The 27,919-nt window shown below is 49.0% G+C and overlaps 3 protein-coding genes across 6 annotated transcripts in view; 2 read left to right on the top strand and 1 right to left on the bottom strand.

Annotated features, from left to right (window-relative positions):
- The window catches only part of XPO5 (exportin 5), a 28,892-nt gene extending 11,661 nt beyond the window's left edge, over positions 1-17,231 (top strand). For 2 of the 4 annotated variants that reach the window (XM_031045628.2, XM_031045627.2), the window contains 17 exons: positions 40-81; positions 682-771; positions 2,105-2,304; positions 2,910-3,009; positions 3,575-3,756; positions 8,574-8,674; positions 9,708-9,804; positions 10,354-10,490; positions 11,110-11,207; positions 11,723-11,769; positions 11,957-12,051; positions 12,908-12,970; positions 13,449-13,531; positions 14,231-14,338; positions 14,504-14,641; positions 14,809-14,973; positions 15,517-17,231. In XM_031045628.2, the coding sequence (XP_030901488.1) occupies positions 40-81; positions 682-771; positions 2,105-2,304; positions 2,910-3,009; positions 3,575-3,756; positions 8,574-8,674; positions 9,708-9,804; positions 10,354-10,490; positions 11,110-11,207; positions 11,723-11,769; positions 11,957-12,051; positions 12,908-12,970; positions 13,449-13,531; positions 14,231-14,338; positions 14,504-14,641; positions 14,809-14,973; positions 15,517-15,657 (1,887 nt within the window). In that variant the 3' untranslated portion in view covers positions 15,658-17,231. Of the gene's footprint in view, positions 1-39; positions 82-663; positions 772-2,104; positions 2,305-2,909; positions 3,010-3,574; positions 3,757-8,573; positions 8,675-9,707; positions 9,805-10,353; positions 10,491-11,109; positions 11,208-11,722; positions 11,770-11,956; positions 12,052-12,907; positions 12,971-13,448; positions 13,532-14,230; positions 14,339-14,503; positions 14,642-14,808; positions 14,974-15,516 lie in introns of all 4 variants that reach the window. The other 2 variants (XM_005145341.3, XM_031045626.2) reach the window with 1 other exon arrangement.
- Positions 17,232-18,496: 1,265 nt separating this feature from the next.
- On the bottom strand, positions 18,497-21,918 carry POLR1C (RNA polymerase I and III subunit C). Its single transcript, XM_034060341.1, has 9 exons — positions 21,759-21,918; positions 21,605-21,676; positions 21,420-21,527; positions 20,692-20,824; positions 20,477-20,596; positions 20,147-20,299; positions 19,830-19,979; positions 19,152-19,268; positions 18,497-18,809 (listed from the first exon to the last, which is right to left on the bottom strand). Exons 1-9 carry the CDS (start codon positions 21,825-21,827, stop codon positions 18,691-18,693), a joined length of 1,041 nt encoding a protein of 346 aa, XP_033916232.1. The 5' UTR covers positions 21,828-21,918; the 3' UTR covers positions 18,497-18,690.
- Positions 21,919-22,120: 202 nt separating this feature from the next.
- Positions 22,121-27,791, top strand: YIPF3 (Yip1 domain family member 3). The gene is made up of 9 exons (XM_013128099.3): positions 22,121-22,273; positions 22,362-22,562; positions 22,633-22,739; positions 23,296-23,341; positions 23,730-23,822; positions 24,133-24,264; positions 24,764-24,877; positions 25,286-25,409; positions 27,300-27,791. Exons 1-9 carry the CDS (start codon positions 22,196-22,198, stop codon positions 27,419-27,421), a joined length of 1,017 nt encoding a protein of 338 aa, XP_012983553.3. The 5' UTR covers positions 22,121-22,195; the 3' UTR covers positions 27,422-27,791.
- Positions 27,792-27,919: the final 128 nt, after the last annotated feature.

The following is a 27,919-nucleotide window of genomic DNA, read 5'->3' as shown; positions in this document are numbered from 1 at the left end:
ATTTACAAATGATGTGAATTTTTGGATCTTTTCTCACAGCTGTTTGCTTCAGTTACCTTTGAAGTTATAGAAGAAAGTAAGGTATGTCTGAATTATTATCTACTAATGAACTATAACAGTTGGATCAAACTATATCCTATTTGAGAACATGCTGGGTCTGAAGACTGCTGTAATAGGCTTCTCGAATATAGCTCCTGGAAAGGGCTGGGAAGTCTAGACATAACTGATCTCTTCTTGGTTGACACAGCCTAATAAGCCTAGGCTAACAAACTTAGAAGGCCACAAGTGTGGTCTAAGGCCACTGTACTTAGTCGCCTGGTCTATGCTGGGCTTCCTGAACTCAAAATCTCTTCATTAGCTGTGGGTGTTCTTCAGGGGTTGGTATACATGGCTATGAAGGATGGCTATAAAGCTGCTAGCTACCTAGGGAGTGCTTGGGAGCCTTAAAATAGTAAGATCTGTGACATCCTTGCTCCTGAAGTAGAGCTTGTCTGAGCATGTCTACAGCTCCAGGGGAAATTTGTTTGATGGGTGATTGTTCAGGGGGGGAGGTGTGGAAATGCTTTCTTGATCTGTACTCAGCAGTGCAGAAAACTGTATGTAATGCATTTGTCTCTTGAAAGTCCCTGCATTTTTCTGAACTTTTCTTTTGTTGCATTGAAGTTTGTTATGTCTGTCCAGGCTCCTAGAACTCGAGCAGTGAAGAATGTGAGAAGGCATGCATGCTCCTCAATCATAAAGATGTGTCGGGATTATCCTCAGCTTGTCCTGGTATGTAAATGCAACTGTATCATGAAGAGTCTTGCCTCAATTTCAGCTGGATTTTGTGGGATCTTCAGCTTCTTTGGCTACAGCTTCTGTTTTTCTTCCAAGAAACATTCCTGCTGTGCAAATGGCAAAGTGCTTTATTCCCTGCACCTCCCTTCTTCCCCACCCCACCCCTGAGAAATCTTCTGCCTGAAGAGTTTATTTTTAAGGTGATAAGTTAAATGCAAAAGGGATTAGGAGGAGGATACATGCAGCACTAGATTCGTTTTATGGGAATGTTCACTGAACTTCCCTTTTGTCACTTGTGGTGGTCTCAGTTCATTCCTTAGCTGAAGACATTAGCAGTAACTAATCTTCACAATTCTGTCACTTAACAGAATATAGGAGCAAGAGGAGAGTATTTATTTTCCAGATTAGCTCGAGGAGACTCGAAAAACAAATATTCTTAGAATCTATGAGCCAGTGTTTCATTTGGCCTTGCTGAACAAACAGCCTGCCCACAACATGCAGCTGTGAACTCCTTTCTTTAGCAGTGTTTGTATGGAATGGCCGTAGGACTGTGGGAGCACCATGGGACGTTGTTAGCTTAAACAAAGACATATTTGACGATGGTAGTTAACGTAATTTAGGCGTTTCAGTTTGCATTCTGCAGTAGCTGCTAAGAACTAGTGGGTTTGTCTTTGTCCCACTCCGCTGGTCATTGAACTGCAGGTGGCTATTTCCCATGGCCAGCCAGACATCTTCAGTGAAAGCGCCAAGGGCCCAGAGCTGCCGCAAAATATGTTCAGATGACTTTGCTGAAGGGCATGATTGCTAATACTTACAGAAGGTTGCAGGAAGATATGGCTGTGTCTGGAGTGGGTAGGGAAGAAACACAGCCATTCCTATAGAGATAGTGATAACCACATGAATTGTTACTAACCTAGTTTTGAGCAAGGAGATGGAAAAGTCCTGAGCCTTGCACTTGAGAGCCAAAGGAGCAAGGTGCTTTCTGTGAGCAAACAAAAGCAACAGACCTATTCTGAAGTGTGATGTTGCTGTAGGGAATATGACTGTCTAGAAGAGGGAGAGTTTCTCTACTTATCTTGGTCATTCTGGAGACTAAAGTAAACTGGATGCAGGATAATGATAGGGTGATAGGGAAGAAAAGAGGCTCTTTTAGACTTGAACATTCAGATAAACTTGATCTTAGAAGGAGATAGCTATGTAGGGGAACAGTAAAATAGATATGCTCCTCCAGGTGTGCTGTGTAATACAGTACACCCCACCTGCTTCCCCTAGTGGCCCCCATCCACACCAAATGCATAACGCTCTTCCACTTGGATGTGTTTTTTAGCCAAACTTCGAGGTGTTGTACAACCACGTGAAGCAGCTGCTCTCCAATGAGCTCCTTCTGACGCAGATGGAGAAGTGTGCTCTTATGGAGGCCCTCGTCCTCATCAGTAACCAGTTCAAGGACTATGAGCGGCAGAAAGCTTTCCTGGAGGAGCTCATGGCTCCTGTTGCTGGCTTGTGGCTCTCCCCAGAGATGCAGAGGTATGGGTCGGTTTTCTGAGCTTTGAGCTGGAGGCATTGCAGAGGTAATGCACAAACCAAATGAGGGTGGTGGGGTGCCTCGTGACCCCCCTGTGCTCTGGGCAGTCTTGATAACACCTCTCCTGTAGTTTGAGATCTGCCAACTGAGTCTAAATGTTCTTTGTTGGAAATTGCCAGGTAAGACTCGTTTAAGGTGATAGAGGAACACTTTCTCCCAGCATGCTCAAAGCATTTGCAGGAAATGAGAAACTTATGAAAACAAGTGAAGATGTCCTTGCTCATGTCCCGGAGAAGCTAGGAAGCTGAGCTCTCATTACTAAAGCTGAGGTGTGCTGCAGCCGTGGCCAGCTCGGCATGCACAAGAGGTTTCCAAGCAGAACTATCTTCATAAGTGATTCAATGGTTTTAGGTCTCCATGGCCCTAGGGAACTGCAAATGTCTGGAGAGTGCCCATGTCTCTGGTGCTTTTTATCGTGTTCCACATAGTGTGAAGCTCTAGCTAGGCTCTAGCCTACTCTGTTGAGATGTTTGTTGCCAGTGCAAAGCTCTGCTCAAATTCCCTGCCACAAACAATGATCCCCATTACTGTCTTCTGCTGCTGCCAGAGTCCTCTCAGATCCTGAAGCCTTTATCTCCTACGTGGGTGCTGACAACAAAATTGCCGATCCAGTCTTGGAAGATCCCAGTGGCCTGAACCGCTCTAGAGTGAGTATCGTTACCAGGAGAGGTGTAATCCTTAGCAAGATGGGACTTGCCTCCTTCCATCCCCAATTCATTGTGGGTACACATAAGATCTTTTCTGATCATCTACTTTTGGGTGCAGATCAGTTCAGATTGCAGAATAACTGACTGGCTTTTGCTTCTTTAAGCTGCAGCAATGAGAATGCAGGCCATGCAAAACCAGATTATTCCGCACAGTGAAGCACACTATTGAAGGAGATCAGGAGCTAATGGTGTAGACCCTTCCTTTTAGAGGGTAACTTATCTGGTTGCTTGCATGCTTATGAGACCATATGCATTAATGCTTTATCTAATAGCAAGTTCCTAGGCCATCCTGCCATGGCCAAGGGTCACTGAAGATGATGGAACATAGCACAGTCATTTGCTGCTATTTTCTTAGCAGCAAACCCAGTGGAGTTTGTTCTTGTCACCAGATTAGGCTCATGTAGAGCATCCCTTTGAGACGGGTTGATGATGAGTTCCTCTGAAAACCTGTTCATTCATGTTGTTCTGTGGCTAAAAATTGCTTTCTCTGCATCTCTTCCTGCAGATAAGCTTTTGCGTGTACACCATTCTAGGAGTTGTGAAACGAGCTCGTTGGCCTGCTGTTCCTGAAGAGGCAAAAGCTGGAGGATTCTTGGTGGGATACATGCCCAGTGGAAGTCCAATCTATCGTAATCCCTGCACTGAACAGGTCCTGAAGCTGCTTGACAATTTACTTGCTCTTATAAGGTGGGTCAAGTTGACTTGAAGTAATTTATGTTGATTTAAGAATCTCTGCAAGCTGAACTGTGATAATACATGGAATGCTCAGAGCATGTTTACCCAGTGAAGCCAGCAGGAACACAGGCTGGTGCAGGTGCCCAAGTACTGTTCCTGACTGTTCACAGTGGGGAATGGCACTGGGGAAACTGGAGCCTTCTGAATGTTCATTGGCCTGGCCTACAAGAGTCCATCAAAGCCAGTGGGAGCTTGGGCTGGGGTTGCCTCCCCCACCTCCACTGCTATAAATCTGCCACCCAGTTAATCGTTTCTCAACTAACATCTCTGCTCTGCCCTCAGCCCCTCAAGGCCACCTCTCCAGTCACCACCAGGGCAGTCCCAGCTCTCATCGCATCCTGTTTGCGTTGTTTTCTCTTCAGTGTTAAATTAAGCTGGTTTTGCTGAACATGAACACCAGCCTCCTGAAGCACTGTCTGCTATTGAAATCAGTGGATGCATACTCTCAGGCTGTTGCTATCTTGCAGTGCCTCTCTGCATGTCGCTGGTGTTGTGTACATCTGGGACAGCCAGAGAAGGGGGCAGGAGAAGGCAGAAAAAGGGAATACGGAATAACACAGTTCCCAGAATTATAAAGGGGGAGCCTGTCTCAGGGTAACTGCTGACACTGGGATTTTGCCAGGCTTATGGGGCAGTTCTGTGAGGTAACACTACATGTTAAGTGCTGGAAAACTTGAGGCTCTACCTTGGCAGGAGCCTGTTGGGAAAAAGCATTTTCAGATTCACTTAGATTTTCAGCTCCCAGGTCTGTGAGGAAAGGGGCCCTATTACTTGAGCTCTGTAGTCAGGTATGTTTGGTAGTCACTGGGCTCAGGATTGTCCTGCTTCCAGTAAGAATACTGGATATGCTGGACAGGTAGGACAAGCACATGCTGCTTTGGCCCACCCTAGCAAAGCTCTGTATAGCACAGCAGGTGGTACTTTGGCCAGTGAGCAGGGTTGAACCATCTTGTTAGAGCTGTGAAGTTGTGCTTTTATCCTGGAATTTTCATCTTGGAAATGGTTTTATCCTGGAAGGTGAAGGTCCTATTGTCAAGCGGAATTGCCTGAGTAGAAGTAGCCTCATGCCAATTCTTCCAGAGCCTGAAACATACTCCATATTGTGAGAGACCAACAAAACCAGTGCCCAGCGTCTGAAGAGGCTGCAACAGACTTTTTGCTTGTGTGATTGCTCTTCTTGCTGGAACTTAAGTATTATTAAAAACACTTGGATTTGTGTCACAACAAGCTTAGGAAACCTCTGTCAAACTCTGTCCCTACCTGGAAAGAAGCAGAAAATCTGTCCCGTCTTGTTTACCACCTCCAGGAAAACACATGAGCTATGTTCTGTTGCTAGTGCTTTCCCATCTACCTAAAGGAAGAGGCTCCCTGGCTGGTTTTTGACACAATGCATCTGTGTTGCTGAAGCATCCTCCCTGTAGACCAAAATCTTTTCTAAGCACTTTGTAGTAATATACATGGAGCAACCTGCCCGTCCTTCAGAGGTATCCAGGCTTTTCTTAAGGCTGAATGTTCCAACAAGAAACAATGAATTATGTATTAAGAGCAGTAGATCTTCCACCTCATAGCTTTCTTGGTTGCTGCTGGATGTAGAGGTGTCTGTGTGTGACAGCTGTAAGTTCAATTCATTGCAAATGTTGATGATGCTTATGCCTTTCTAGAGAAGTTAGAGGTTGTGCTGTTGAGCTTCTGGTATGTTTTTTGCTGCCTTTGAGTGCAAATAATACAATGTCTTTAATACAAATTTCGCAAGAGAACATGGAGTCTACAGCAGTCTGTCAGCAGGTAGGAAATACAGGGATAGGAGGAACTCTGGCTGGCAGGAAAGCTGCCTGTGTTGAGGATTCCTTCAGGAACACAGCTGCATTACTTCTTAGAGGTGGGTGCTTCTCTTAGCTCTGTGCCATTAAGCAGCTTTCTATGGGGATAAGCAAGGCCCAGTGTTGCTCATCTGCTTATGCAGGAAGTGATGTGGAAGTCCTCACAGATTGTGTTGGTTACCGTGTGAGCAGATCTGCAGATGGCAGTAGCATGGGTGCTACTGAGGGCTAAACTGAGCGCCAAGTTGGGCACCACTATGCAAAAAAGAGGCATTTTCCAGGACAAGCTGTTGTGTCTGCTGCAGTCTGGATACTGGATGGTATTCTGATGTGTTTGTAGCCAGAAGTGAATTCTTAAGCCATTGGCTATTTTCAAGGGTGAATAGCTGGAAGGTAGGTCGTGGATGAGACCAAAGAGCCAGGAGGAATGAGAGGGGGAGTCTAGGTAACAAGAAAATTAAGGTAGCTTTAAGTAGCATCTTTTTGTGCCTACCCATACTTGTCTTTGGTGGCTGTATTTACCAACGTATTCTGAGGCTGCTTTGCTAATCACTGCTTGCAGCTTTTCAAGTGATGATTCTCCTATCCTCTTTTCACCTAGGTGCTTTCTACCTCTTCTGGCTTAAATTGCCTTCTCATGAATTTAAACCCAAATCATGATCTCCAGCCAGACAGATGCACATGTAGTCATGTGTCTGGAGTCAGTAGCTGCATGAACTGATTGGCTCGGCACCTTTATTGTGTTGAGATTTGCCTGTGTGTTGTTACAAATGGACTGGTCAGGCTCAGCAAATGCTTTGCATGGACAAAGGCTTTTTTGGAACTAGTCTTGATGAGATGCTGACATTACCAAGGCTTTAATGCTTGTGAAAGAATTGTTGGATAGATATGGATGCTGTAGGCATTTTCATTGTAGATGTCTCCAGCTTTGGATAAAGGTTTTTCAAGCATGAACTGTCCTAAAGGACTCATCTTCTGGCCTTTAGTCCCACCTCCCTGGGCATCAGATGGTTTTTCCAGCAGAGCTGTGACTATCACTGAAAATCCCCCAAGTCGTTTGCCCCCAAGGTTCCTTTGCTTGTCTTTTCTAAAGCATAAATGTCTCTTAAATTTTGTTTTTCTATGTTCTCCTCTGTGTGGGGTGCCCGGGAGTGCTGCTCACTGCCGAGAGTCTCAGCTGGAACATGCCTAAGGGCTCCATCCTCATCGTATATGAGGGCTGTTGGATGCTTTTTCATGGGGAGCAGCTGATTAGCCATTTTCTCTCTGTTACCACTGGGCTCAAGTTTGAATTAAGAGACATTGGCCTTGAATTGAGTGACTGTCTGCCCTCCCACCTGTCCAACCTGTGAAAATGCTTCAAGGACTCTGAAACAACTAAGGATCATGACCACAGCTTCAGGTTATGATTGGACCATCCTGCTGAGATTAGAGCAGTGGGATTTCAAGGTTCATTTCAGTCCTTGGGTTTGCCCCACTGCCCTTCTTCCCACCATGAGGCAAAGCCAACACTGGCATGGGAGAGGCAGGAGACATGTGAGAGGAGGTGATTTTAGAAGTCAGGTTTCAGGATAGCCTCAAGCAGAAATGCAGTTTTTTGAGTCAGTGAAACAACATTATCCAAACTTCTGTGGAGGCTGGGCTGCTCCCTGGCTGCTCTTGGGAAAGTAAAACCAGCTTGTGTCCCCTTTGAGGCCTGTTGCACAGTGTTAGATCCAGCCCAGAATGAGAGTATGAGTCGTTAAGTCATTTGTGTAGCTCTTTCTTGTGAACCTTACATACTTTCCTTCCTCACGTGCAGTGAGCAGGGAAGTATTTAAAACTTGCAGAGAGGACTGGGATAGTTGATGTTTCGGAGGTAACTGAGGCAGACGTCACTGCACTGGGGGTGCCAGGCTTGTGAACACAGACCTGCCAAACCAAAATTAAATACAAACAATAATTACAAATCATTAAGACAGGAGTGAAAGCTGAGACTCTGGAGAACATACTGAGGTCTATCCACGCTCCCTTACCCCAGCCATTCCCATGTACCCCCCTGCTTTGGGAAATGCTGCTCTAGGGGGAGATACTGAGTTGCCCTTGATCACCTCTAGCAGCAGGTACAATGGCATTGCAGTTTTGGAGGAGGCTGCAGGATTTGTGCTGTGTGCAGCTGGCGACACCCAGAGTGGAGGTCTGAGGTCTCAAAGGAGAGAGGTAGGTGAGAGAGACACCCCCCGACGAGTCCAGCGCTGAGTGTCAGTACCCTGGCTTAGAGGGGACCCATTTTGGCCTGGATGGCAAGAGCCAGCCACCCATGGCTGAATTGGTGTCCCTCGCGGAGAGCTGACCGTGGCCACCTCCTGTGATGCGGAATTGTTCCCAGCTGGATGTGTTGTCCAGGGGGCACCTGTGTCTGCCATGAGTAACATCTGATCGGACTGATGTTCTCCCTAGAGTCCCTCCAATGCCACCTGCCATTCTGGGGACTGTGACCCATCCCTGGGGGGCAGTGTGTGTGTTTTGGAGCTGAAACAGCCCCTCCTTCTGCAGGGGCCTCAGGTGCAGAAGGTCTTTTGAGATTGCAGAATCTGCGTCTTGTCAGTTTTTGAAATACATTCTCTGATCCCTTTGGCCGAGCTACTAAGCTGTTGCCAGCATCAACTGGAGAATTGCTGGGAGTTTTTCCTGCTAGTGCTTGCAAGGGGTGGGGTGAACTGAAATAAGTGGAAGGGGGCAGCCAGGAGATTCAGGACATGAGGTGGAATCACTCCATGTCTCTATCGGGTCAGCTTCCCCAATATTTTTGCAGGTGGGGAAGGGGGATCCCATGCACACGTGCTTGGTCTCACCTTCCTCATCATCTGCCTCAGAAGAGCTGTTCACAAGCTGAAGGAGAGGATCCCACTGTCAAGGGCAAAAGGGGTGAACTCACATGTATATAAACCAAATGCTCTTCTGTTTCAGGACTCACAACAATCTCTACATGCCAGAGATGGTGGCTAGGCTGGGAGAAACGTTTGCAAAGGCCTTGGACATGCTGGAGGTGGAGAAGAATGCCATCCTAGGTAAGGGGCTTCTCTCTGGCAGGAATGTCTGGTCAGATTCTCAGAGGTTTTTGAGGCAGTGGTCCATCAATAGAAGTGAAGAGGGGCTGAAGAGACAGCTTCTTCGTAGTATTCACTACTTGGCTATGAATTGAACCTGCTGAAATGAAAAAGTTACTGGTCTCAGACAGATTGGTTTCTACTGCATGAAATGAAGGCGCATGACATGGTGGTCTCTGCAACATGGTATTTCTGGCTGGAGAGACTGAGAATGCTGTAATTGTCTGCCTTTGAGCAGAATTAGTGCTCAGCAGGATCCCTGAGTGCTGGTATAAAGACTTGGGGCAAGAGCCAAGTACTGCAGTAGGGCCCTTGCATTTGTTTGTAGGTCGTGTATTAGGTAGCAGCTCTTGGACCATCTTAGAACAGAGCTTATGAACACAGAAGCCTTCCCAGCCGAGTAGAAGTGGGTGGCTTTGTGGATAAAATCTGGACCATGACTTTAGAAATTGGGGTTAAATTTCCCATTCAGACAGTGAAATATTTCAAGGAGTATTCTTTGTCTTTCTTACCTCTATTTCTTGTCTGTAAAATGAGATGTTTCCTTTACCTGTTTTCTTTGACTTATAAACTCTGTCTGTGATCCACTGCATGTAAAGCAGCAGAGCCTTAATTTCTGCCCTGAACATTTTAATATAGTTCAGCATGTGCTGACAGAGATGAATGAGATGATTGTGCAGCTCCTCTAATAGTCTGTCAGCTTTGCTTCTGACTGGGTTCTGATAAGCTCCAGTAATTTCATTTTGGAGAAGTGAGAGGACTGTGACAGCCTTAGTGGGAACACCTCTGCTCTGGATAGAACCAACCTGAACTTGTCTGACCTCTGAGGGAAGTTCTGCCCCATGATTGCTGCACCTCTTGCCATTTGGATGCAGGTTGATCTTGCCAGGTGCTTCCCTCACTGCTGTCAAGGTGGCTGGAGCCTGCCCACCACATTCTGAAGGTGCACCCTGTTCTCCCATTAATGTAGCTAAAGCTTGTTCCCTCCCCGCAGGTCTCCCTCAGCCTCTGCTGGAGCTTTATGATTCTCCTGTTTACAAAACAGTCTTAGAAAGGATGCAGGGCTTCTTTTGTACCCTCTACGACAACTGGTAAGAGCACCACATATCCCACATGCAGTCCAGCATTGCCCAACTGGAGCAGTAGGCTGTTGCTGAGTGCCGACTTCTTCCAGAGTTAGACTTCTCACAAGAGCTGTGTCCTATGACATCCAAGTAGGAGCTGCAGTGGTAAACTGTACTTGGTGGTTGTAACCTACCACGTGCTCGTGGAACACAGTTGCTGAAAAATGTACTTCAAAATGTGGATCTGTTTTTAGCTTTTCTGCAATTAGGTAGTGGGATTGCATCACTTACCTGATACCCTGACATAGTTTGTTTCTTTGCTGCTTTTTTAAATCACGTGTTAGGATACATTAGCACTTGAAAGTGCATTTTTAGTGCTTAAATGTTTAATTCATTACCCCTCTGCATATATCCCAGAAAAAAACTCACACTGCTAAAACTTCTCTATAGTATTTGTTTAAGAACATGACAACCATCTGGTCTCAAGATGATAGCACTTGTAGCCTTTACAGGCCAGAGGCATGGTACCTGTTGTTAGGCAGACTTGCAACTAACTTGCATCTCTTTTCTTGGAAGTTTCCACATCCTGGGAAATGCAGGCCCCTCCATGCAGCAGGATTTCTACACTGTTGAGGGTCTTGCCACCCAGCTCCTTAGCTCAGCTTTCATCAACCTCAACAACATTCCTGATTACAGACTCCGGCCCATGCTCCGTATCCTTCCATCACTGTCTGAGGCCAGGTAGGGAGGCTTTCAACACAGAAATTGAAAACCTGCATGGTTTTCAGTATGACAAGCCAAAGAAGGGTGATTGAGGGGGTAAACAAGCAGGGATATATACCTGGTGTGGATGAGGTGTGAGCCTAGGAGGGTACAAGCAGAAACAGCAGTGCATGGGGTCAGAGACAACAAAAGCAAAGGGTTTGCGTCATCCTGGAGGCACCGTGAGAGGTGGTTAGTGCCTTCTGGCGGTAAGGGAGCTTGGACACTGTAGGAGCTTGGCAGTAGGGCATCTGACTAGATTTTGTGTTAGTGTGGGAGACCATCTGGGATTCCCAGCCCACCTTCCAGGGCTGCACATCCAGTCTCCCACCTAGGATATGGGCGCTAAGCACCCTCTGCTTTCTCAGCTGAACTGTTGGGGAAGGGGCTGAATTGCCTCATGCTCGTACAGTACACAGATGACACTTGTTAATTCAGGGCTGTAAGAAGATGGGCTTTGAGGTGGGCTTTTTGGCCTCCCAGGGGAATGGGCTGGTTTGGGCATTGTGCTGCAGTCACCCTGACAGCTGGTCACGTGTGCTGGATCTCTTCCTTAACTGGCCTGTGCAGGTGTGTTTGTGAAGCCCTTGGTACTCTTCTGCCCTTCAGAATACTATGAAACCCTTGTCTGCCCCATGCTGGGACCACTCTTTACCTATCTGCATATGGTAAGAAAACATGTTGTTCTATGCCTGTTCCTTGGCAGCCCAGACTCCTTGTAGCAGGAATGTGTAAGAACATCTGTTTCTCCGAAGCCAGCAGATACAAGGGCAGAGTCTCAATGCTTAATGATTTGGATGCTGTCGGGGGGTGGGAGGGTGAGTGTTGAGGTGTTTTGAACCCTGGCTGTTTCAGAGCACCCCTTGCTGTGAATTCAAACCTGTGGATATCAGCTCCTCAGCCTTCAGCCCTGAGAATCTTCGTGGGGTTTTTGTTGCTTGTGTCTTCTCATTTTGCTGACAATTCACTCGCATTCCTACAGCCAGCACAGCCACAGCATCTTTAGCACCATTGGTAGTGGTTCCTGTCCCATTCAAAATAGGTCTTTGCATGAGAGATGTGTTTAAAGCTCTGTCAGCTTTAATGATAGCGCTTCTGTCTGCAGTTCTCACTTGGGGCCTCTGCATTGTGTCCCACATGGCTCTTTAGGAAGGTATTGAATCTTTTCTTTTGTCTTGAGCAGAGGTTGTCTCAGAAATGGCAGGTGATCAACCAGCGAAGCATGCTCTGGTAAGTTTGTACCCTTTGGTGTGCAGGGGAAATGGGGAGTGGGATGGAGCTTTGGCCTTTTCATGCCCCTTTCCAGCAGAGGGCTGGAAAACACTGTTGACCCTGATGGTGACTCATTCCTTGTGCTTGGGCAGAGGGGATACTTTAAGACAATGTCTCCCCTCACATTAAAACCTCTTCTCCTCAGTGAGGATGATGCTGCAGATGACAACCCTGAGTCTCAGGAGATGCTTGAGGAACAGCTGGTGAGGCTGCTGACCCGAGAAGTCATGGATCTCATCAGTAAGTGAAATTAAGCAGGATCCCCTGGGATATTTGGGAAGTTTGCCCTCAGGGGGGACAACAGCAATTTCCAAAGTGCAGAAAAACTTAACTAGAATGGTCTGTTCTATTTAACATAATCCTTAGAAGCCAGGTGTGAGACAGTTAACCATGCCAAAGTCTTAGCTAAAACTTAGTAAGAAATCTGTTAAAAACCTTGAGAAGAGAGTTTCTTTCTTCTGTTTTCTCAGCATTTAGGGCTCCATTGTTCTGGCATTGCCACTGTAAGAGGCCAGTCCGCCTTTGGAATCTGGGTTCTCCCCTTCTGTGCCCTGGAGCCCAATATGGGACATCAGTTTGTGGACAACCTGAGTGTAGAGCAGTTTTGTTGCTGGCCATTGCCAGACAGAAGGGAAAATTCCCCCTGCTGAGGCAGTCTCCCTTCTCTGTGTTCCATTTCTCCAACATCATGTTTTTATCAGTGTGGCTTTGAGGAGAGAGGCTGGGAATCTCTGCATAGAGATTACAACTTCTCAGTCTTCTCTCTGCTTTCTTGATTGGCCTTGTTGCCTTCAGATGGCGTTGTTCTCAGGTTTAGGCTTCAAATGGTTTTGCTTGTTTCTGGTTCTCAGCAGTTTGGAGCAGCCCCTGTGCAGAAGGTTCCACTGTGGGAGGATGCTGTGGGTGGGGTGTTCCAGCCTTACAGGCAGTGCAGTATTTGGCTTTTAAACTGGCCTTTCAGATTCTTCAGGTGCTGTGTAAGAGCTGGGGGAGCTTGGAGCAGCTGTGAGCCCGTCACACTCTTAGGATAATATTTGCATATTCTGAAGTAGCATCTTCTGTTTCCTGCTCCTCTGACCTGCAACTGTTTTTGCAGCTGTTTGCTGTGTTTCTAAGAAAGGTGTTGAGCACAACACTGCAGTTGCTGTAGATGGGGATGGTGAGTAAATGCCTAATTTGTCTTTCCCACCCTTGGTGCATGCAAGCCTTTCCCCATTTCCTCAAGCATTTCTCGAGGGCAGGGCTGGCCTTTTGCTGGAAGTTCTGGGTGAGGGATATAGGTTTGGCAGCCTTCAGCTCTGTCCTGCCCAGTGTGTCTGGGGCCACATTAAAACCTCTTCTAACCTAGGAACAAATGTGCTGTGGAGTTCACAGGTACCATGTTGGGGCAGCTCATTTTTAAGGTACCAAGAAAAGGGGGATATGAACAGCCTTCCCAAGAGCTGGAGTTAGCTAGTTGGGTGCCCTTCCTGACCCACAAAGGGTGGGTGCTTTCTGCTTGGAGAGGGATGTTGTGGGAGCTGTGCCAGCGTACTGGTCCTGTGTGCTGGCTCCCAGCTTAGTTCTCATGGTGCCCCCATGTCTTCCTCTGTCCTGGGAGGCCGCGCTCACAGCGTTACCTTTGCTCTGTTCTGCAGATGATGAGGCCATGGCCACGGAGGTGACTCCCCCTGCCAGTGCAGAGCTCACCGAGCTTGGAAAGTGTCTGATGACACAAGAGGTAGGAGAGCAGGCCCTGATTTCCACCACCCTTTTTCTGTGCTCTGTGTCACGCTTGCCTGTGGTTCAGCCAGACACTGGTACAGACTGCTGGGCTGCTGGAGCATTCGCCAGTGTGAGAATCTTGGGAACGTGCATGGGTTTTCTAAGAGCTTTGTTAATGGTTGCAGAAGCCACGAAACAAACAGTGATTGGGATCCAGTGTAATATGTAGCTACAGTGTTTTACCTTTCTGCGGGGGAGGCCTTGGGCATTCAGCCCCCAAGGCTCTGCCTCCCTCCTGTGCTCCAGCCTTCACAAGGAAGAACTTTATCCAGTGGCTCTTTTTTCCTGTAAAAACCTGCCAGAGCTGGCCCAGGAGCCACAGTGTTAACACAGTCCACTGTGCTGGTACCTTCATCGTGGTACCTCTGTCCTCCTGTTCTGGATGCCTCAGAAGGTTTTGTAGTGATTTGAGAGCAGCAGCTGATGAGTGCTCCAGGGCCTTTCCAGGGCTTGACCTTGGTTCCTTGTGGCTGTGGTGCTCAATGGGTGCCTTTGAGCACCTTCAGCTGGAGCAGCAGCATGCAGGATTTTCAGAAGGTAGCCCTGAAGAGCTCCTGCGGAGTCCCTGGATTGCTTCTTGGCTCCCTTCAGGTTTGAACAGTGGAGGTGGGAAATAGTTCCTCTGACTGGTTTCCCTCTCTTGACTCCTTTTCAGGATGTTTGCACAGCACTGCTGATCACTGCCTACACGTCCCTGTCCTGGAAAGACACCTTGTCCTGTCAAAGAACCACAACACAGCTTTGCTGGCCACTGCTCAAACAGGTACTTCTGGGAGGAAGGAGGGTTAGTTCTGACAGGGCTGGGAGAGAAAGCTCTTGAACGTGGTGCCAAGCATGGCTGCTTCACCCCTGGGCACCTCCCTTGGGCAGATCGAGCTGCTGCAGAAAGGCAGTTGTGTATCCCATGCTGACAGTGCCTTTTCCCCAGGTGCTGCAAGGAAACCTTCTGCCCGATGCCGTGTCCTGGTTCTTCGCAAGTGTGCTGAAGGGCTTACAGACACACGGGCAGCACAACGGCTGCATGGGAGCTCTTGTCAACCTGGCTTTCCAAATCTACGAAGCCTTGGTGAGAAATGCTGCTCTTTATCCAGACACCAGGTTGGCTGGGGAGTGGTGGAAAATTAATTCCATGCCTGCTTCGGGAGGGCAGATGAGTTATTGTCCCCCCAAGGAGGGTAGGGCTGTTTCTCTAGATCTCTAACAGAACTGTGTTAACCATACTTCTCCCTGCAGCGCCCTCGCTACACTGAGCTGAAGGCAGTGATGGAGCAGATCCCAGACATCCAGAGGGACTCTTTGGAGCAGTTTGATTCAAAGCTTCTCAACCCAACACTGCAAAAGGTGGCAGACAAGCGCCGGAAGGATCATTTCAAGCGCCTCATCACAGGTTGCATTGGGGTAGGTGATATCCTGGAGGAAAATTAACCTGTTTCATTTCACACCTGTATGCTGCAGAGTGATGGGATGGCCAGCCTGCCTATCTGCCTCTCCTCAGCCACCTCCCTTCCCAGCTAGGAGGCTCTTGTAGCATGTTCTCAGTGTTTCTTGTGTCTCTCTTTAACTTGGAGGTACATCAGGGATGGCAGCACAGGCTGAGCAGGCACTCCAGCAATGACCTCTCACTGAGAGGCAGGGGATACCTTGGAAGAGGGTGCCTGGGGAAACAGGGCGTTAAAACATTTGAATGAGGCTGCTGGGTGTTGGGCTCTTTTGAGGATGGTAGTGCTGAGCCTGGTGGCACTGCATTAGCAGCTGGTGTGCTGGTGGTTACCTCAGTGTCCTGACCCTTGGGAAGGACCAGGCCCAAGATGCCCCAAAATGCATACATGGAATCTGGGCCTAGGGACTGCTCAGAATCTGGGGTCTGCAAGAAGGCTGCCCTGAGCTGAGTGGGGGAATGAAGTGAGTTATGACTGATGTCTGCCTGTCTGTCCTCTGCAGAAGCCCCTTGGGGAGCAGTTCCGCAAGGAGGTTCATATCCGGAACCTCCCATCTCTCTTCAAAAAAGTCAAGCCATCACTGGAGCCAGATGTGATAGAAAATGAGGAGGGAGAGAACCTCACTGCACTCTTTGAGTCCTGAACCTGGGACACTGCAACCATCTCCAATCCTACCTTATATTTTGTCTCTCCTCATAGTAAGCACATTAGATTCTTCTTGTCATCGCCTCCACAAGCATTCATCTGAATAAAGCCCCTGATGGGTCCTGTCCCATTCTCCTCCTTACACTGGGATGGGGCCTGTGGTGGCATATGAACCAGTCTATTAAGCTTTCCCTGTATCCTTCTCCTCCATTGATGAGCATCTTTAGGCCTCTGCTTCTCTGCAAGGTGGGAGCTGAGCCCATAGACTCCATTAGGTAAAACCCTGGTCATCCCGTAGACTTGGGTGATTTTTGCTCCACCTCTTCATCCCTTGGGGTTTAGGATTTATGCAAAGGGCAGAGTAGTGCGCTGCGTGGAAAGGGGTTACCCTTCTCTTTCTCTGGGCACTAGCAGCCAGGCTTTGTAGGGGGACATCAGACACTCCTCCTGTCATGCCTGTCAGCACTTGTCCCCAGTGAACTGATGTTCTGATGGACACATTTCCCTCCAGGACACCAAGCCTTGGGCTGAGGGCTGTGTGCCAGGACACCTAGCAGTGCTCTAGGATCTCCCTCGAGATCAGCCTTTCTAAGGTGCAGCTGCTCTCTAGAAAGAGGCAGACATTGTCATACGTATATATACGTACATACGTGTATATATATGATCATAGAGCTTGTTCTACCCAGAGCCAAACCGAATGCTTTTCCTTTGTGCCAGCCTTTCTTGGACATCTCTCAGGGGGAGCAGGACAGTTTGGTTTTTTTGATTATCTTTTCTTTTTACCATGCCCTGTAGACTAGAACATGGCCAGTGCAGGGTACACAAAACCTGGACCAATATCTGAAGCACCTGAAAACCAAAAGGGATCTATCTCCTTACCCTGTTGCTGTGGAGGTGAGAGTAGCCTGTGTTTTTACCCAGTCTGGTACTTCTTGGAGAATTGTACGGTGGGGCTGGCGGGGTGCGTTTATACTGCAGTTTACAGGGGGGAGTCAGATCGGAAACTGGGTTTTAGATGAGGTGGGACTCTTAACAAGCCACTCCAGTCTGCAAAGCTGGTGGTTCTTGACATGGCAAATGATTCACTTGACCTGTCCTAGTGTTAGCCCAGGAGCTGGAAGGGTCTGTCCACAGCTATCTGGCAGTTTTGCCAGCCAGGAGACAGAACAAGTGATAAACTGCAGAGCGCAGTTAAGGTGGTGTCTCCACCTCAGCCAGACTGGATAGAAGACCTGGGGTTGGGAGGGATGGGAGTACAGAAAGCAAGGAAGAGCAGGCCTTGGGAATCCACTCACCTTCCTGCCCTTCTTGTGCCACCAGCACCCTCTACTTTCCTCCTGGCCTCAAACATTTTTAACCTCTGAGCTAACATGGCTCCTGGCTCTAGCAAAGGCTGGGTGTATTTATTGTGTTGTGATATTTCTAACATTCTGTGACTTCATGCTAGACACAAGGGGGTTTTTTTAAATGGTTTTTAGAACCTTTTTTGTAGGAATGTTCAAATCCGAAGCTGTCTCTGAACTGGTTGTGTTACACCTCTGAATGTCAGTAAAGCTATTCCAGTTTCATACACATGGTGTCACGCTTCATTTTTATCCTTCTATTTTGGCAAGATCTGAGACCTCTGCTCAGACTGCCTTCCTAAGGGTTGTTCAGCACTTCTTATTCCAGCTACCAAAAATGGAGCACCTTTTGCTGGTAGTCAACATACATTATCAGGGAGAGGATGAACCACTCCAGACTACTAACACCTGCCTGGATGTTTATAGTGTAAGTAACTATATTCCAGTGAAACAGGTAGAGAAAAGTACAATTTGCTACCCTCAATTCTAGTGTTGTGAGAACTGACTTAAGCAACTGGGACACAATAGTACTCCCACCCCTTCTCTGAAGTTCCAGACCCTTCATCTGCTTGTTCAGAGCAACTTTCACAAGCCAAGATCTACCCAGTGCTCACAAACAGTAGTGCTCACCACCGAGCTGAGCATTTAAGTTCTCCCAGGCTTCCCTGGGTGGAGCCAGGCCTTTGACTGTCACTTGCCCTCCACCATCCACTTCTGCTTCAAGGTCAGCCCAGTGTACAGTCACTGGAAGAGAGAACAGAGTTATTTTGCATCCAGGGAGAAATGCCTGGGATATTTAAGAAGGGGCAATCAGTCCTTACAGAGCATGGTTTTAAACCCCACCTTTGCACAGAGAGGCCCAGTACTGCATCAGAGAATCAGAGGTTGCAAAGGAACGTTACAGCCCATCTAATCCACGCACTTTCCACCCTGCTGGGGGCAGGGATATCTTTCATGAGGTCTGGTTGCTCAAAGCCCAGTCCAACACTTCCAGGAATGGGGCATCCACAACTTCTGTGGGCAACCTGTTCCAACCCAGGTTGGAACCACCCTCCCTGTAAAAAATGTCTTATGTACAACCTCAATCTACCCTCTTCTAGTTTAAAAATGTTGTCGCTTGTCCTGTCACTACAGGTCCTGGTAAGAAGTCTTCCTCCATGCCCCCTTGGTATACTGAAAAGCCACAGTAAGGTCTCCCTGGAGAGTCTCCCCAACTCTTTCTTCATAGGAGAGGTGGCCCAGCCCTCTTGACAATACAGACTTTTATCTACCACATTAACAACCCCAGAGATGGTTTGAGGCACCTGCAATAGTCCTTCACTGATACTGATGTGTTAAAGCTCACTGACCTGCTAAGAAGTCCTTTACTACATTGCTGTGTCAGTCCTCTTCACATACTGCATACAACCTAAAACAAATACTTGCTATTCGTCTTTAGACCTGCAGCCACTTTCTTTTCTGTGTGTTAGACTCAATTGCGAACAGCACAGGAGACAGCGGTAATGAAAAGCCTTTATTTTAGTGCATCTCCTCACTGAGGCGCATTACTAACAGCAAATCCAAAGAAGTGGTTCTAGGACTCTTTAACAAGCCCATCTTGCTCCTCTTGCCATTGCAAGAGGAATTGCCCCTGCAGGCAGGTGGTGGAAGGCCAGAACAACAGTGCAGGGATACGCTTCCCAGCCTGCTCACTCCATAGGTACTGAGTCCAGCTCATTCAGGAAGCGTTGGCATTTTCCCATCAGGATCTTGATGGCTTCACTCACCAGCACATCTGGAGGCAAGATACCCGTTGACTCCACTGAAACTGTACAGAGACACAAGTCAGCACAGCTACTAGGCAGCTTCAGCCTATACCTGGCTCCAGCATTTCTGTCCCTCATCTTCCCTTACACCACACTTCCAACAAGACCCATCGTCACAGACGGAGAAGAGGTTACACTTGCAGGCAGGAAGCACACACACATTAAATCCCAAAGCAATACCAAACTGCAACCTCAGTAGCTACTCAGTGGAATATGAATGCATGAATGCTGATGATATGGCAGGTGAGGGGAAGGCGGAGCCCCAGCTATACATGCTGGCAGTCTCTGCTTGCTTGGACAAAACACAGCAGGGCTCTCTGCTCTGTGGAACACAGGGCACTCACAGATGTAATGATTCCGTACTCTTGCCAGGCGCACAAGGTTTTTCAGACTCTCATGTCGGAAAACTTCTCTGCTGAATGTGTCCAGCCGTGCATTGGCTACTCTTGCCACCTTTTTTCCTATAGGGAAAAAGATGAAACGAGATGGGTGCCTGCAGCAGATGGGCTCCTTCTGGACGCAGCAGGTGCCTACCCCTCAAACATGCGCTCCCCATCAGCAAAGGCAGTGAAGCCACCACTATAAATTAGCATGTCCCCAAAAAGAAAACTTCAACCTGACAAACTTGTCTCTTAAACAGTTCCAACCCAAACACAAAGCTCGTATGTACCTTACCCCTGGGCAGCACACAAGACATCTTTTCCACATTCAGCTGCTCGAAAGAGAAAACTCTATGCAGGCTTATAAACAACAGCACTGGAAGCTGCAGACAGCAGCTGCAGAGCTCTGAGGACAGGCACCCAGTGCCTTAGCATTTCAGGGATATCCCAGTCTGTGACCCAACACATCTGCCTGTGACAACCACTGATCCATAAGACCAGGTTCAGAATAGCACAAATGGTTGCTGATCAGCAAGTCAACATTACAACATGGTTTTGTCTCTACAAGGTTTGACTCTGGTATGTATTCGGTCTGTGCTAAAGCTTGTGAAGAACAAGGCAGTGAGAGCAGGAAGAAAGTACCCTTGACATTCTGGATCTCAATGACTCCAGGGGAAAAGCACTTCTGCAACAACTCGGCTGCCTCATCCTCAATAGGCTGCAGGAGCGTAATGTCAGGAAGCAGTCGATAACTAGCTGTGGCCACAGGAGAAAACTTGGCATGATCTTTACCTGCAAGAAGAGTTAAGTGTCAAAGATGAAGGCAGGCCTCAGGGGAGCGCAAGGATGCCAGGGCCCAAGTTCATGGGGGAAAGCCAGTTCTCCACCCTTCCCCTTCACACAGCTGTGTCCAAGCACTCACATTCGTCCTCCCACTTGCCCCAGGACCCAGGACTAACCTATACCCTTGACACAGTGCATAAGCACATCTATTTCCTGGCCAGGTCGCAGTAGTGCAATGAGGATGTCATCATGAACAGGTCGGAAGTCAGCATCTGGAAAGAGGTCTGTCTGATTCCCCAGGGGCACCCATGTCATATGTTTACTGTACACTGCAAAGAGAAGCCACAGCATCAGCCAGTGCTGTCTCAAAACAGATCACTGACCTGGACAGGACTGGAGATGGCAAAAACTTTAGCAAACTGAGGGTATCAGATCTCTCGGCTCACAGGGCTGAGAAAACAGACCAATTCCTGTGTCTCATGACCAAAAAAGGAAAAAGATCTCACCTTTGTGATTGAAATATAATTCATTAGGATCAGATGATTCCTTGGCTGCCTGAGAGTTTCGGCTACATTTTATTTTCAGCTGGAATTGCAGAGTATCAATTTCTGTGCCTTCCTCATCTCCTGGGAAGGGGAAAACAGCATGAGCCCCTATGGAATCACATTTCTGCTCAGTTTACGTGACCCTCCAATATTTCTGTTTGACCCAAGACTCTCACCTTGGTTTCTATATTCGAAGAGTCGTGGGTCTGCTCGTATAGGGATGAGGCCCAAGCGATGAGCCAGAATTTCATCCTGCACAATGGATGTGTTGTTGTACACAAAGACTTTCTCTACAGCCATTGTTGGCACCTCAGGAAGACAGGAGATCAAGTCAACATGACAACTGAATTACACACCAACACAGCACCATGCCAGAGTGTCCCTTGTCTCCCATAAATAACTGCCCTGCAGACTATTTTCAGTGGCATTTCTGCCAAACCAGACTGCCCAATACCCTTACAGCCATTTCCCTGGCAGTGTTCAAGGCCAGGTTGGATGGGGCTTTGAGCAACCTTGTCTAATGGAAGGTGCCCTGCCTGTGGCATGGGGATGGGCACTGTATGAGTTTTAAGGTCCCTTCCAACCCAAACCATTCTGTGGCCATTCTATGATTCCTTAGGTTGGTTTTCTTTAAGCAGATGATCACAAGAGGTGGAAGGCAGATTGATGCACAGACACTACCAACAGCGCCCTTAGAAGCAACAAGCACTACTGCCATGCTGCTAAAGCTCTAACTCTCGAGGCTCCTGCACGCATGCAGAACAACCATGTGCTTCCCTTCCAATCCCAGAAGCTGCCCGCAAGGGCTGACGTAAGTCAGGGCCTTCTCCGCTCCCCATCACGCAAGCGTTCCCCCCCCCCCCAGCTCCCAGGCCGGCACCCCCGGGCCGGGCCTCAGCGGTACCTCGGCGAGCAGGATGCGGCGGAAGGCGTTGGCGATGGCGGCGTCGATGCCCACCATGTCGAACTCTAGCTCGTCCCCCTCCTCGCGGATCACGTCCACGCGGAACGCCTGCAGGGGCCGGGCGCGGAGGGTCACCACGGGTACCGCGGGGCGCCCCCCGCCCCATCACCCCCACGGGCACCCACCTGCTCGAAGCGCCGCTGGTCCCACGCGTCATCGTACCCGGAGTAGTTGCCGGGGAAGTCGGTGGTGTGAACCTGCCAGGAGGCAGACAGGCGGGGCCATGAGGGGAGCATCGGACCCCGCAGGGCCCCGCGCCGCCCCGAACCAGCGGCTCACGTTGCGGACGCCGAACTCGCCCAGCACCACGCGGTCCCGCATCTCGTCGGTGCGCCGCTTGGCCGCCATGGCCGCCGCCTCCGGAGCGGGGCGGAGGGGGCGGTGCTCCCCGCCACGTGACAGGTCTCTGCCCGCCCATGCGTGGCTTCGCGGCTCCAGGGGAGCGCGGCCTTCCTCCGCCGGCCGGCCCGGGGTCCCTGTCGCTGTCCCTTCCGCTGTCCCCGCCGCAGCGCATCCCTCCTCCCCGCCGCCTTGTCGTTCCTCCACCGCTCCTCACCCCTCCAGCCCTGCGCCACACACAAGATGGCGGCACCGCTCACCCTCCCGACGCGCTGCCTCGCGAGAGTGGGCGCCTTTCCGCCGCTAACGTCACATCCGGGTGCTGTGGTGCTGGCAAGAGGCTGCGGCCAGCGCGGCGCGGGGCCGGTACCGGTACCATGTCCGCGGCGGCGGCGGGCGGCAGCAGCAGGAGTGGCACCGCCGGCGACTGGGGCGGCTTCGAGGACAACATGCAGGTGGGGCCGGGCTGCGAGTGGCGGGGGTGTTATGGGGCCCCACAGCGGGGGTGCCGAGCGGGCCTTGACGTTGTCTGCCCCGGCGCAGGGTGGCGGCTCCGCCGTCATCGACATGGAGAATATGGACGACACATCGGGCTCCAGCTTTGAGGATATGGGGGAGATGCACCAGCGCATGAAGGAGGAAGAAGAGGAGGAGGGCGAGGCAGGGGCCGCCGAGGAGGAGGATGGAGAGTTCCTGGGCATGAAGGGGCTGCGGGGCCAGCTGGGCCGGCAGGTGGCGGATCAGGTGAGCGCTGCCCCGAGAGGACCCTGCCTGCCCGTCCATCCGCCCGCTGCCAGCTCCCTTTTGTCCGCAGATGTGGCAGGTGGGGAAGAGGCAAGCCACCAGGGCCTTCAGCCTCTACGCCAACATCGACATCCTCCGGCCCTACTTCGATGTGGAGCCCATCCAAGTGCGAGCCAGGTGGGCAAGGCCCGGCCTGGGCTGTCTCCACCGGGGGGGCAGGGGGAGGCTGGCTGTCCCCACAAAGACAACAACATGGGGTGGGTTGCCACCCTTGCAGGAAGACTCAGATGCCTGTGTCCCAGTGTCATTAAAGGGGGTCCCGAGGTGGGTTGGCAGCCTTGTTATTCAGCATTGCTGCTCAGGGAAGAAAAAAGGACTTTGGATACATAGTTGCATTATGTGCCTTCGCTTGGGTTTGCATCATAGCTGTGTCCAAAAAGGCAAAGTTCTGTCAGGCACCATGAAGACAGGCTCCTTCCTTCCTGTTTGTCAGTCTCTCATCTGCAAGTGGATCCCTAAATGTTTTCACTGAGTCCCCTCCAGCAAGGTTAACCCACTGATGGTCAGGTTTTTTTCTTTAGTTACTTTATGTGACCCTTTAGAAGGTGTCTCTGTCCCACAACAGAAAACACTGGTAATGGGTGTTTGGGATCTTTTACTTTTGAAGTATTTTGTTAACCATCCTCTTGTCCTCCCTGCTCCTGATGTCATTCCCTGCTTTGCTGTGATGCAGACTGATGGAGTCCATGATTCCAGTGAAGATGATTAATTTCCCACAGGTGAGTTCCCTTTTGCTGAATCAGACTCCAAGGCCAAGTGAACATCCACATACAGCTTGTAGAACTGATGTAGTCCATGTTATTAAGGACCTGAGTTTGTTAGGTGCTCATTTCCCAAAAAATGTTGGTAAGCCCTTTCCTGTAGTAGTCCCAAACCTCAGTGTGCTACCTTTAGTGCTTATACAGTTCCAGAGCTCTGAGCTTCACATATCCCAGAGTCCTCATCACACAACGTGTTCTGCCTGGCTCCTGCCAGCCGTGACCCTGCTGCTCCTTCTCAGGCAGCGGTGATAAGCTTTGAAGAAGGCAAATCTTGCATCACTTGTGGTGGGGAGCCTGGTACTTCAGAGCACTAACCAAGCCTTCCTTGATCTGTGTCCTCCCATAGAAGATTGCAGGCGAGCTTTATGGACCCCTCATGTTGGTTTTCACGCTGGTGGCCATCCTTTTGCATGGGATGAAGACCTCGGACACCATCATTGTACATCGAGTCTCAGTGATAAGTTGTGGTTTGGGCTCTGGCTTGTTACAATGACACTAGAAATGGAGAGGAAACCTCTTCCATGACTGAATTAGCATCTTGCTGGAAAGCAGATTGATTTCAGGAAGAACCTGTTGGTTTGGGGATGGGAGGAAGGATGGGGAAGTCTTGATGCTCTGCTGCTGGGGGAGCAGGGTGTTTGCAGTGTGTTGCCCTGAACTTAGAAAGGCTCTGGGACTCTCTGAGGTGGAATTTGGGTGCTGACAGGTCACTTCTTTGAGTTCTCCTCATCCTGATTCTGTCTCCACAGAGGGAAGGCACACTGATGGGCACAGCCATTGGCACCTGCTTTGGTTACTGGTTGGGCGTCTCATCATTCATCTATTTCTTGGCATATCTGTGCAATGCCCAAATCACGATGGTGCAGATGCTGTCACTATTGGTATGTACAGATGGAGCTGCCGCAGGGTGTGTGATATTCTAGCACAAGCTCTTCCCAGAGAACGGGAAAAGTCTTTGTAAATTGGTCATCCCAGGTAACTTCACTGGAACAGTCTGGAATTCCAGGATGTTCTTCTGACTTGCTCCATCCTGGGCACAGTGATAGCACAAAGAGGCAGTTCCTTTGTGCAGGTCTTCGGCTTTGCACTTCCTGATTTGAGAGCATGGTGGTACAAAACCCAGGAGATTTCAGTTTCTCTGGAATCAGAGGCTCCTCTTTCTGTTCCCCAAGTTGTTGCAATCTCTGACATCCTTGTGAATCTGAAAAATCATCTGGGTATGAGGCACTGTTAAAATTATTGTGCTGGTTGACTCTTTGGCCTTGAATGAGTGGTTTGTGAAGCTTTGTTTTGGTGAAGCATTGCAGGAATAGGCTGCTCATGCTCTTGATCAATGGTGTGGGACTGATGCTTGTGTCATGGGTATTTTTGTTTTGTCAGGGCTACGGTCTTTTTGGACACTGCATCACCCTCTTTGTCACCTATAATATCCACTTCCACTCCCTCTTCTATATCTTCTGGTTGGGTGTTGGTGGACTCTCTACACTACGAATGGTAAGGGACAGGTAGCATGGGGTCCTCTTCTGGGGACAAAAAAAAGGGAGGGAAGTGTCGTTTGCTTTGTGTTCCTTGGGCCTGGAAATTCATTTCACAGCCAGTTAGGCTGCTATGAAGAGCAGCCTGTCACCGATGTACGAAGGTGACACTGCAGCTGCAGGAGGTTTACTCCCTTACAGCTGTGGGAAGTGCTATCTGAACATCCCGTACTCCTGGTGAGACCAGGCAGGGTTCACCTGCACACAGCAAAATTAGATTACTCTGAATTTGTTGGTGCAAACTGCGAAAAGGGCTCCGAGCAGTGTTCCACTGGCTGTCACTACTTGGCCACCCTCCTGCGTGCTCCTGACTGCAGTGCCAGAGAGGCAGCAGCTACCTAGTCTCTGATCTCCACCTCTTTTGTAGGTTGCTGTGCTGGTGTCACGTACCGTGGGGCACACCCAGCGGCTCATCCTGTGTGGGACCCTTGCTGCTCTGCACATGCTTTTCCTCCTCTATCTGCACTTTGCATATCACAAAGTGGTGGAAGGTAAGCAGGGGAGATAAAAAGACATATCCTCTGTGGGAAGAGGAGCTGCGTTTTACTCTCTCTGAGGGAAAGGATGGACAGTTTGGATCTGACGTGAGGGCATCTGTGCCAGTTTCCCACCCAGGAATGACTACCACTAGCTTTATTAGAGAAAGCTGTCAAAGCAGGGCAGGAAGTAAATGAGGGGTAGTTTCTGTGCACTGAGTTTCGTTGTGACGCAGGATGCTTATTCTTTCCCCACAAGTGATGTGTAACAGCATTGACTGTTCTTGCAGGCAGACGTCCAGTGCTTTCCTGAATCATGCTGAAGTTGAGTTGCTTTTCTCTGATCTGGAAATGTGCCTGTCCTGGTTTTGGCTGGGATAGAGTTAATTTTCTTCCTAGTAGATGGTACCATGCTGTGTTTTTGCTTTATTCTGAGAACAATGCTGATAACACACCAATGTTTTTAGTTTTTGCTAAGTAATGCTTACTCCAATCAAGGACTTTTCAGTCTCACGCTCTGCCAGTGAGGAGGGGCGCAAGAAGCTGGGAGGGAGCAGAGACAGGACACCTGATCCAAACTGCCCAAAGGGTATTTCATACTACAGCATGTCATGCCCAGTATATAAACCCAGAAGGGACCAATCGCTGCTCGGGTCGGGCTGGGTATCAGTTGATGGGTGGTGAGCCAGTTGTATTGTGCATCACTTGTGTTCATTGTTTATTTTTTCCCTGTTAGTTTTATATTCTCTCCCCTTGTTATTTCCCTTATTATTATTGGTATTAGTATTGTATTGTACTTCAGTTATTAAACTGTTCTTATCTCAACCTACGGGTTTTAAATTCCTTTGATTCTCCTGCCCATCCCACCTGGGGAGGGAAAAAGGGGGGTGACACCTTTTGTTATCATGTGTTGTACAACACAGATAGCAGAAGCTACATTTTCCCCAGTCAGTGCTGTTACAGGCTATACATGTTCAGGTTCCCTTCCTGTGTCTCTTCTTGTTTTCTCCTAACAAAGTCTCAATCTCCTTTTAAAAAGAAAAGAAAAAGAGTGTTCTTCCACCCCAGCACCAAAGAGTTTCCACATCCCTAAATACACAATTCTGCAAGCTTCCTTATGTGTTTAGGCAGCCAGATTTGTTGATGATATTTCAGAAAAATCTGCATAATTTGGGGTTGTAGCATAGCTTTACAAGTCCTTTTAGATGTAAATACTGTTCTTTCCTGGATCTGTTCTCACAGTGAAGGTTCTGAGCCCTGATCTGCAACTTTTCAGCAGGTGAAATAGGAGAAAATATACTCCAAGCAATTTTCTGCAAGGCACTCTATGGCTGATTATCAGTCTTGAGAGGGTAATTGACAGGGACTGGAGGACACTTACATCGGTATGTGTGTTTTTTGCCAAGCATGGGCTGTATTTACATTTCAGTGATAAAAAATCCACATTGTACCCTAGCTGTAGCTCTTGATGTGAATCTGCAAAGGTACCTTAGGATGAAAGCAAACAATCTAAGAGCAGGATCTGTGCTGGGATGAAGTAGGGACAGGATTTTACCTATCTTCCTCAGCAGAGCAGCATCCCTGACAGTGTCTACAACTAAGTCAAATGGTAGGAAACTGGATCTGTCACTTAGAGTGAAAGGATCTATGTTCCTCCTGGGAACACACAGTTTCCCTGCCCCAAGGAGAAGCTCTGATCCATACCCTGTGGTCTCTGGATGAAGGTGTACATTCCTGTTCAGTCTTTGGGGCTAGATGTTTCCTCCCATTACCTGCAAGTGCTTCGGATGTCCTGGGCCCTGCCACCATCAACCACTACCTGGCCAGAGAGAAAAACAAGGAGAAACACACCATCTGCATCTAAACTAATTCTTGCTACTCTCCCCTTTTTCCTGTTCCCTGCAGGTATCCTGGACACATTGGAAGGACCCAACATGCCACCCTTTCAGAGAGTTGCCAGAGACATTCCAGTTGTTTCCAATGCTGTATTGAACACAACAGCCAAAGCCATTGCATTGACCCTGTAGTTTCACAGACTTGGACTTGCTTCCTTCACTACTTTTGGGGCTGCATAGGGCCATAATAACCTGCTGCCTCTTAGGAACAGGACAGAACAGCAGGAAGAAGAGTTGGGTTTGTTTCTTGGGATCTGTCCTTTGGGTTGCAGTTTTGGGCAGCTGAATGGACTGCACCTCAGAGACTGGGAAGAACTGTGCTCTTCCCCCAGCCAGGTCTGGGCTGTCTTGAGTAAAGAGTGGTTCTGTTGCCTGATGTTTAGCTGGGATTTCCCAGCACAGTTTGTCCCTTACCCCTCTTTCCGCTTGCTGATGTAACCCCAGGGGTATCTGCCCTGTTCCTTTCCTGAAGAGGGAAGAATTAAATTGATGTTGGTGCTGAGTGATGTTTTATGTTTGAGCATACTTGTGTAACAGGAGAGTGATGTTGGTTCTCTACACCTTTATCTGTCCTGTTGCGGACTCAGCAGTTTTCTGCTGCCCTACTTTAAACACTCTTTGATACACGGT

This window comes from Melopsittacus undulatus, chromosome 3, assembly GCF_012275295.1.
Source record: "Melopsittacus undulatus isolate bMelUnd1 chromosome 3, bMelUnd1.mat.Z, whole genome shotgun sequence".
Taxonomy (NCBI): domain Eukaryota; kingdom Metazoa; phylum Chordata; class Aves; order Psittaciformes; family Psittaculidae; genus Melopsittacus; species Melopsittacus undulatus.
This window is presented reverse-complemented; position numbering and strand designations above follow the sequence as displayed.

What these genes read in the sequence shown, in the direction of transcription:
- POLR1C (XM_034060341.1), bottom strand. Translation starts at nt 21,827, where the DNA reads ATGGCGGCCAAGCGGCGCACCGACGAGATGCGGGACCGCGTGGTGCTG. An exon ending in GCACTGTGTCAAGGGTATAG is followed by an intron (nt 19,980 to 20,146) that starts GTTAGTCCTGGG and finishes CTCTTCTTGCAG; the next exon opens with GTAAAGATCATGCCAAGTTT. An exon ending in TGAGATCCAGAATGTCAAGG is followed by an intron (nt 19,269 to 19,829) that starts GTACTTTCTTCC and finishes TTTTCCCTATAG; the next exon opens with GAAAAAAGGTGGCAAGAGTA.
- YIPF3 (XM_013128099.3), top strand. Translation starts at nt 22,196, where the DNA reads ATGTCCGCGGCGGCGGCGGGCGGCAGCAGCAGGAGTGGCACCGCCGGC. An exon ending in TGCAGATGCTGTCACTATTG is followed by an intron (nt 24,265 to 24,763) that starts GTATGTACAGAT and finishes TTGTTTTGTCAG; the next exon opens with GGCTACGGTCTTTTTGGACA. An exon ending in GACTCTCTACACTACGAATG is followed by an intron (nt 24,878 to 25,285) that starts GTAAGGGACAGG and finishes CCTCTTTTGTAG; the next exon opens with GTTGCTGTGCTGGTGTCACG.